Consider the following 9,973-nt stretch of genomic DNA (forward strand, 5'->3'; position numbering starts at 1 on the left):
TAATCAAAAGAAAGAGTATGCTTGAGATTGTCATAGTAACATATAATGTCTTACTTCGAAATGACACAAAAACACTGTCTTGAGCTGTTTGCATGAAGTTATTATTATTATATTCTTTTCTGACAGTAATCAATGTAATGTGTCATTGTTTGTATTGAAAGAGTAAAAAACTATAGTTAATTAATGCTGTCATAACAAAGATGTGGTGCTCAGTATCAACTCATACCTTTGATTCTTTGCATGCTTTGGTACAGAACCAAAGAAAAAAAATGTTTTTGTTTAGGTACGTAGCCCATGCTCATTTGTGGTTACATTTGTGACGTGACATTTGTCTGTTTGTGATTTTAAAATTTACAGTTTGCAATTTTTTTTCAAACTTTGAGTTTCCTCATAACATGTATGTCTATGTATGTCCACGGTTGGGTATAATTGCCAATATCTCATTGTATCTTCACAGGTCTCTTCCAGAGAGCTATTGCCCAGAGTGGTACAGCCCTGTCCAGCTGGGCTGTCAGTTTCCAGCCTGCTAAGTACGCCCGCATGCTGGCCAAAAAGGTGGGCTGCAACTTCAAAGACACAGTGGACCTGGTGGAGTGTCTACAGAAGAAGCACTACAAGGAGCTTGTGGAGCAGGACATCCAGCCTGCACGCTACCACATCGCCTTTGGTCCTGTCATTGATGGCGATGTCATCCCTGATGACCCGCAGATCCTCATGGAGCAAGGGGAGTTCCTGAACTATGACATCATGCTGGGGGTCAACCAGGGCGAGGGCTTGAAGTTTGTCGAGCTCATCGTGGATAATGAGAACGGTGTTCAGGCTAATGACTTTGACTACGCCGTGTCGAGTTTTGTGGACGACCTGTATGGCTACCCTGAGGGCAAGGATATCCTGCGAGAGACGATTAAGTTCATGTACACCGACTGGGCTGACCGTCACAATCCAGAGACCAGGAGGAAGACACTGCTTGCTCTTTTTACTGATCACCAGTGGGTGGCACCCGCAGTGGCCACGGCAGACCTACACTCCAGCTTTGGATCTCCCACTTATTTCTACGCCTTTTACCACCACTGCCAGACGGAGCAGGTGCCACCCTGGGCAGATGCAGCACACGGAGACGAGATCCCCTATGTTTTCGGCTTGCCAATGATTGGACCCACCGAGCTCTTCCCCTGCAACTTTTCCAAGAATGATGTGATGCTCAGTGCTGTAGTGATGACGTACTGGACCAACTTTGCCAAAACTGGGTAAGGCATAAAGAACAAGGACTTATTTGAGTTTGACTAATACATTGGTTGCACTGTTAAATTGACCGAGGTCCCAAGGATTTCTCACACCAATAATGCACCAATATTTAGTGCTTGTTTTTATATGGTAAGACATGATGTGAAGACAGTTAAGATAATTTAACACTTTTTGAGGATTTAATGGTTTGAAATTTGTATGCCTTTTGTATTTGTATGACTTTATGGAGATGGCTTAGTTGACAGTCACCACCTGCTCTCTCCTGTCACAGCAATATAGGCTTCCCAGAGGAAAAGAATATTGTAAGATCTCCTCTTAATCTTATTTTTTTCTCCAAGGCATGGTTGGGTTCTGTTTTAAATCATTTTGAGACATTTCCCCTTATGCTGCGTTTACCTGTTAATGGTAGACGGATGATGGAAAACCAGATATTCCATTGTTTTCATTGGAGGCATAAAATTCTGCCACCATCAGCAGGGACAGCAGTGTACCACAGTGGTCAGCAGAGCATTCAGCCAAGAATTTCTTTTTCTCAAATTTTTTGGGAGCTGTGGTCCAGATGTCTCATTGTTGAAGTGTGGTGTTATACAAAGTAGTATGAAGCATATTTCTGTGCTTTTAATTTCCAGTTAATATTTAATTAAAGTCTGCTTAATGTTTGAACATATTAAATAATATGGACAGTGTTATAGAATTTGTAGGTCCTTAAAATTGGTATTTGTGTGTTTATATGCATTAGCATATTCTAAAACAGTTAAAACAAAGGAGAAGGAAAAAAAAACCTACTTTACTCTTAATGTAAGTCAGCGGAACCCGATTTTTTCCAAGTCATTTCAGGTACTTTCTTTTAGTCCATATGTAAATACAATGTACATTGATGTTTTTTTGGCTGAATTGTTTAAGTATGTTAAAGTTTGATATTAAATGAATGCATTTTTTTCTTACTGTTCTTAATCTTCACGTTGTTACTAGGGAACTGTTTCCAGTAGAACTGCACATAACCAAGCTTCAAGTATAGTTTCAATTTGCAGTGATTCTGAGGTTTATGATATGTTCTGCTTATGACTTTATAATTGCACAGTGATGTATCACTGTTTGTTTTAGGTGTAATGTTGTAATTGCAGATACAGACACAGTGATGATGTGGAATACATTTACTGGTTACTTGACTTTGCAGTAGGTTTCATAAAATCTCACCCTGGATGTCGCCTCAAGTTTGTGCTACTTGCAAATGTGTCATTTCGGTTCTCTGACTTTTTCCTCTTGATTAAGAAGGAATGGCAGTTTGTCAGGAGATTGTGATGTTCACGGAGAGGGAATATTAACAGTCTCTCCTCAGTGCCTTTAAGCATGTCTCCATGTCAGTAATTGTTTTCTCAGGCAATAATAAAGTAGAATGGCCTTTTCTCTGCCACACCACACAAGCCCAGGGGGACTGTATGACCACTAATGACTTTCATATATAACACTGAATTGCAGTCACACATAGGAATGTCAAGAAGATTGATGCACTCATTTTTTACGATGAAGGTAGTTTATAGTGTACTGACTTGTACATCAGTGGGATTGTGATGCTAATCTGTCACCTTTCCCTTGCAGCGACCCCAACCAACCAGTGCCACAGGACACCAAGTTTATCCACACTAAGCCCAACCGCTTTGAGGAAGTGGCCTGGACACGCTACAACCAGAAAGACCAGCTCTACCTTCACATTGGCCTCAAGCCCAGAGTGAAAGAGCACTATCGCGCCAACAAGGTCAACCTGTGGCTGGAGCTGGTTCCCCACCTGCATAGCCTCAACGAGGTCACCCAGATCATCTCCACCACCACCAAGGTTCCACCAGCAGAGGTCACACCACGTGCCCCCAAGAAGATTCCAGCCAACACCAAGCGTCCCTTCCCCACGCCCTTCCCTACTGAAACACAGGACAGCCAGAACCAGAACCAAAACCAGCCCTTCCTGGTGGACCAGCGGGATTACTCTACAGAGCTGAGCGTGACCATCGCCGTGGGTGCCTCACTGCTCTTTCTCAACATCCTGGCCTTTGCCGCGCTTTACTACAAGAAGGACAAGCGGCGACATGAGGTGCACCGGCGCTGCAGCCCACAGCGCACCACGGCCAACGAGCTGCCCCACACGCAAGAGGAGGAGATCATGTCCCTGCAGATGAAGCACAGCGGACTTGAGCGAGAGTGTCGTGAGGCCATGCACCCGCATGAGGTGGTCCTCAGGACTGCCTGCCCGCCCGACTACACGTTGGCCATGCGCCGCTCACCTGATGACATCCCACTCATGACCCCCAACACCATCACCATGATCCCCAACAGCATGCCCGGTCTCAGCTCACTGCACCCCTTCAACAGCTACCCCAGTGGACAGAACAACACACTGCCTCACCCACACCCTCACTCACATTCTACCACCAGAGTATAGCCTCATACGTGCGTGGCGCCGCTTTCAAGCACACCCAACTACACACAGATAGACACACCTGGACAATACACACACTCACCCACAGGCATACCGTACAAGCCCGCGGATTTCTTGGGGAATATGTGTGCGCTTGCTGTTTCGAGGAACATGTGGAATATGGCACAGGGTTTTTTTGAGCTCCCTGGGAGGAAAACTATCATTTTCTATTAGAAAAAAAGGAAATGAGAAAATGTGGGAAACATTTCAAATCTAATGAAAAACAGAGATGGATGTCTTTTTTTTCTTTTTAGTCCTGCTGTTGTGACGAAGCCAGGCCCATTTCCTGGCAAACAGTTATCACTCCAGGTTGCTTGGAACGATGGCTTGATTCAGTTACCCAGGGAGGAAACAGCAGCAGCAGCGGTGGAGATGGTGTGTGGGAGGCCCCTTTGTAAATGAAAGAAAGCATATTGTTTTCCTGAGGCATCGGATTGTAGATTACTCTCTCTAGAGCAGAGAGGAGATGCTGCTTACCTAATTTAGGCATGTGTTCTCCTAAGGATGGAGGCATTGTAAGATACGGAATAAAACATGAACGGAGAAAAAGAGGAGGCCAAGAACTCCTCGAAAATATGCACAATAGAGACATTCACCAAATGTCTTGGAATCTTTTTGTCAGTTTATTTTTTGGGAACAATTTTATTGTATAGAATCTATTTACATATCTAGATATGTACACAAAGCACCAATGCTGTTTAAGCCCTGACTGCAGGGTGTCAGTACTGGAAAAATCTGCCAGCAGGTCATATAGCGAGTGGGAAGTTCACTGTTTTTTCTGGCAGATACAGCTTCATCACACAAGTGCTGTCTATTTGGAGAACTGGCGGACAAATAAAAAAGGGAAGCTGGATATTTTTAGCACGAAGCGCATGACAATTTATCTGCTTGGTGGCTGTTCTGCTGATTAAGTCATTATTAAAAAAAAAAAAAAGAAGAAGAATTTTCATCCCCATTGGATTTGTTTGAGGAAAACTGCTCTGAATGGCCCACAAACCTACCGAAATTGGAATACAGTGACAAAAGCGAAGGCGGCGGGTCCTGATTGGATGTGGGGAAGGGAAAGGGATGGGTATATGCTAAATAGAGTGCATTCACAAATAGCTTGAGTGAACCTGGTTATAAGGACTAGTTTTGTACAATGTGTGTTGGTAAATCTTTTTAATAGTGGTGAATCACTTGCTGTTTGAGATCCCATGTGTGGGACATTCATTGTACTCTTTTTAATTTGCTCATTTTGTTCTCAGCTATTCTACATTGTTTTTTATGTTTATCTGTTTTGTTTGGGTTTTTTTCTTCTCATCTCTGGCTTATAGGCAAGGACCACTTTTACCTTACAAAACAACCTGCGTGGTTTAATTTTCATTCATTTCTTTGTCTAACTTATCAAGAAGTCCCCCCTGCATAACTGATGCCCCGGGGCTAGGAAGAAACGAAGACATGTTGCTGGGAATCGTTCTGCATAACTTTAGCACTCTGGTACGATTGGTTGCGTTGATTTTTATATTTTGTTTTTTTTGCTTGTGCCCTTTATTAAGTCCATGCTGTAGCCCTGCTTAAAGACGAATGCTTATAAATTTCTGCCTGTTGCAGGGAGGCTATCTGCTGATAGTGTGGATTCGGAGGCCCTCTCATCCTACTCCTCCGCATCAGATTGCAGCAGGTGCAGAGGTGGCAGTTTAAGGAAGAGGGAAGCCCTTACCATTTCCAAGCAAGCTATACTAGTAAAGCAGCCCCCATCTGCATCCACAGTACTAGTCATGGCCCTCTTGCAAGTCTATGTAAATTGGCATTTGTATCATTTAGACGTTCGTTTTTGTCCCTGCTATGGTCATTGCTGCACAAAACTAGCCATTTGGCCATTTCTCTTTCTATCTCTATTCATTTTGTCCCTTTTTCAGCCTCCTCACCAAATGCAAACATGTTATCACCCCGCAGAGAAGGAACCTGTCAAACACAGACAAGATTTGGGTTTATCAACAGCTTGAGTTTCAAAGTGCGTTAGAATTTAGGCTTTACTTCCCCCAGCAAGTTGAACAGACTTTGTATGGCTAGAGACAAAAATGCTCTCTTTTCCTTGCTAATCCTTGTGCTTTGTACGGACCATCACACCTGGCTGCATGGCTGGCCGAAGGCATCACTCATGGTCATGCACAATTCATTTGAAACTTCAGACGTATGACTAAGACAGCTCCAACGAGGAGAAATAAAAGGAATATTCCAGCTGAATCTGCTGAATCTGTAGCATATTTTTGATTATGATATGTAACTAACATACAAGTGATATATTTTCCTTTGTATCAGTAAAAAAAAAAAAAAAAACAGAAACCCATTGAATTGAACAACACTTTCGGCATCTCCCCATTTGCTTCTATTATACGTGTATTTTAGTCAACAGGTTTTATGATTATGGTCCATTGTAAACATCCCAATGCTACAGAGGCAGCAGATAGAGATTTAGGTTGAAAAACACTGGAGTAGACCTTTAATTAAACAGCTTGTAAGCTGAGAAGTTCAGACAGACAGGATCTGTTTGAGAAAGTTGCCATGACACAGTGCAGCGCCGGCGAGAGGCAAGTGGGAGAGGAAAAGAGAAAAGGACAAAGAAAAAGGAAAGAATTATGCAGCTCTCTCACCGCCCCGGCGACCTGTGACATTCTGCGAGTCCCAAACAAGATGTTCCTGCCTAGAACACGGCCTCCCTGGGGCTGCTCGGCTCCGTGCTGGCCCTGTGTAGCAGGACGGTAAATACAGCGCAGAATAAGCCCTCTTCCCCCCAAACGCCATACCATTAACTAAAATCCTTCAGCATATCCCCCCTCACTCAATCAATACAGGTATGAATATGCAAAGCAGCCCTGCCCTGAGCCCTCATTCCAAATGAGGCTCCTTTTCAACAGTGTTAAAATTTAATGAGCCGTTCACACAAGGGGCCGCTTTGAGGATTCTTCCCGTGCATTTGCATGTAGGGCCAAGGTGAGAGCTGGGATACATCTGTAACCGCAGAGGACTCCTGAAGCGTTTCCTGAACTCCTGAAGTCCCACACACACATAAGCAACAGGACGAAGCCTCATGACTGAATGTAATACAATATTGAGTGCCATTTATAAACAGTAACCAAACCACATAAATCTGTTTCCTTTTTTATTTTTATTTTTTTTTCTTCTTCTTCTGTCTCAGCTTCAAAGGGATGATCAAAAATGCCTGTTCATAGAGACCATATCAGAGGGGAGTTGTAATGTAGATTATTTGTCATTTTGTCTTTATTTCTGGTTAAATAGGATTTACTCTTCTGGAGCACAATAAATGATTTTATTAAGCTGAATTGAAATCACTGCAACTCTTTATTTACCCTGGGTTTGTGAACATTGTACAGCATCTAGTGAGTCCTGTACCTACACAAAAACAGAATCAGTCTGTCAGTCATTTTATACTGCCAGAGTGTCATGGGAGCTCTGTCAAACCCATATTTCCTTGGCCTCAGAACATCCTGTCAGAATTCTGAACTGATCTTGCAGTAGCTTACTTATTCCTATCTGCCCATCTGCATTAGCTAACCCTGTAAGACTTCTGTGGCCACTGTATCATAACACAAGGATATAATTAAAGAAATTGTTCTAGTAAAGAAAAAATTCTAGTATGACAGTGTTTCACTTACCCCAGATATATTAAATCAGCCAAGATATATTTGGCATCCAAATTTTGCTTTTTAAGTTTTAAAGCAGAGCTGTTGGACTAACACGAATCTTTTTACATAAATACACTTTTAGAACGTCTCCCAACTCGCTCAAACCACATTCAAGTCTTCATTAGGACTGTGCAGACATTGATTGTGGTTTAGAAAACAGTATAACTGGCCTTGGAGCTACAAGGCTTTTACTGCGAACACTAGTCTTACCAAAGCTTTCTCATAAATACATCCTCAAAGCTTGACTTACTGCAAACTATAAAAATCAACCAAACCGTATTGTGTAGCTGAAAACTGTGGACAACTTTAGACATCAACTTAAGTGAGTTCCGCGTCTCGTTCTTGTATTGTATTTTACCACTTTTGGCTCCCAAAAAAACCTTTCAGGGATGTTATTTTCTTTTTTTCAGAACCATGTTTATTAATGTAATGTGTGGACTAGAACAGCCTTTTTAAAGTTTTAAAAACAAAGAGCTTCCACATACTGAAAAGTTTCTAGGAAGAACCCTTAAATTGGAAAGAACTTTGGCATTATGTAAAGAACTCACAAATTTCATTAAACAAGGTTCTCTGGGGAACAAAAAAGGTGGTTGGTGTATTGCATTGCTTATTTTTAAGTGTGACGATTAACAGATATAAAAAACAAACAAACAAACAAACTAGCATACACTGTAGTGTCCATGTGCTTGCATGACATGAATGCTGGACAGCACGTGTTGTCTATGATGGCTGCCCCCAGCATTCAGCTACATGTTTATTATATTTGTTTATATTTTTAGTTCTAAGTAAGTCATAATGTGTCCTTATTGAAGACCCAGATGTGCTTAGAGCAGGTTGTGACTTCTAGTGTTAGCAATGTGAGCATGGCCATAACTAGCTATGAGGACACTGAGGTCTGGAACTCATTAGTTTCAGAAGATTTTTTTTGTTTTCACTTTTCTCCATTCATGAGATTAAATGTAGAAACAGCACCATCCGCTCATGGCAGCAGTCATGGTGTCACACAATATTTATTATGCATCAGTTTTAATGATAAAATTTAGTAAAATTTGATTTGTTGTCTCTGAGAGCTGTTACTGTATTTTATACAACAGTTTGGGCCACGCAAGCTGATTGGTTGAGCAGAGCTCTAACTGCTGTTATTTCACCATAACGTCAGGGGTTTTTCAAGAACACTCTATCACGCTGCTGAGACACCGTTACTAAGCAACGACTTTAACAGCTGTAGGAGACGCTCAAGCCATTTCAATGTATACTTCTCACTTTGCAACAAACAGAAAATGGACACTTTTAAGATCACATTTGACTGACAGCCGATTTGGTCAGACTCGGAAGATGAGACTACACGTTTGGCGAACTGTCATCGCACCGAGCAGCTTTTCGGTCGGCAGCTGTGACAGAAGAACAGCTAAACAACCTGGAATCAGCCAGAACTGGACCCAATACCATTTGTCAAACGTGTAGTCTGATTCATGTTCATGATTCGTGTTCATGGCCCAGTTTATTCATTTCTTATTGTATTTATTTAACTGTTGTATTGAAGCAGTAGAACCCGAAAGAGAGTGTGTTATCACTAATATCTTCGGTGACCAGATCACAGCACTGATGTAATTTCACAATAACACACTCACTCTATGTTCTATTGCTTAAATGGCCAATCAAAATCTGCCAGGCTCTGATTTATTTTCCTTAACCGTCCAGCTGCCACTTAGCAATGCCAGCTGTTTGCTGTTACTTCTGTAGCTATGTTAGCAGTATGTTCGTGACTAGCGTTCAGCATGGAAAATAGCGATGAAATCACTCAAAAATACGTGACTGATTCTCCTCAGAACAGCTCTCACTCGGCCATAGACTGAACTGCCTGCTCTGTTTGTCTCTGTACAAGATGCTACAGCCCAGAGAACCAGAGTTACTTTGACTTCTGGGGATGTTAAGGTGTGCAGCACACATGCTATAAGCTAACACCTTACATCGCTATGTAGCTGAGAGTTTAGCTAACTAAGATATTAGCACATTAGGATTGTAAAATGCAAACCCTGTGTTAAATTTTTTGCTTGGACTGCTCGTAATGTTTGCTGGGCGAATAAGCTGCTTTAGTCCAGCTCCAGTAGCTGCTCAGTTTAGGCTCCGTAATTGGCTGTATTAGTGATTAGATCAGGAATTAAAGTGACCTACTCATGTCCTACTACACTTAGCATGATGATGGAATAGCATCATATAACTTCATTAAGGACTAAGCAGGTACTTTAGACTGTATTTTGTCTTATTAACTGTATGAGTAGCTGTCTTTGTCTTTTACAGCGGAAGTTCTGTTTAATCTTTGCTTTTTCGATAATCAGTGAGATCAGAAATGCCAAAGAAATGAGCAAAGATAGACAGAAAGAGAGAGAGAGAAATAAAAAAATCAATGTGAAATTGATTTAGTGTTGGTTTTAAGTTTTTTTTTAAGTTAAATGATAAAATAAAGTTAAACAAGGCAACTGAATGGCAGTTATTCACTATGATGTTGGTCACATTTCTGCATAATTTTGATCCTAGTTACAGCCCTGAATGTCAGCCTTGTAGCTCC

At 41.7% G+C, this 9,973-nt stretch overlaps 1 protein-coding gene across 5 annotated transcripts in view; it reads left to right on the plus strand.

Moving 5' to 3' along the window:
- The window catches only part of nlgn1 (neuroligin 1), a 307,133-nt gene extending 300,092 nt beyond the window's left edge, over window positions 1-7,041 (plus strand). For 4 of the 5 annotated variants that reach the window (XM_017717826.2, XM_017717825.2, XM_017717827.2 and 1 more), the window contains 2 exons: window positions 458-1,247; window positions 2,845-7,041. In XM_017717826.2, the coding sequence (XP_017573315.1) occupies window positions 458-1,247; window positions 2,845-3,679 (1,625 nt within the window). In that variant the 3' untranslated portion in view covers window positions 3,680-7,041. The remainder of the gene's footprint in view (window positions 1-457; window positions 1,248-2,844) is intronic. The other variant, XR_005131524.1, reaches the window with a different exon arrangement.
- Window positions 7,042-9,973: the final 2,932 nt, after the last annotated feature.

Source organism: Pygocentrus nattereri, chromosome 15 (assembly GCF_015220715.1).
Source record: "Pygocentrus nattereri isolate fPygNat1 chromosome 15, fPygNat1.pri, whole genome shotgun sequence".
NCBI lineage: Eukaryota > Metazoa > Chordata > Actinopteri > Characiformes > Serrasalmidae > Pygocentrus > Pygocentrus nattereri.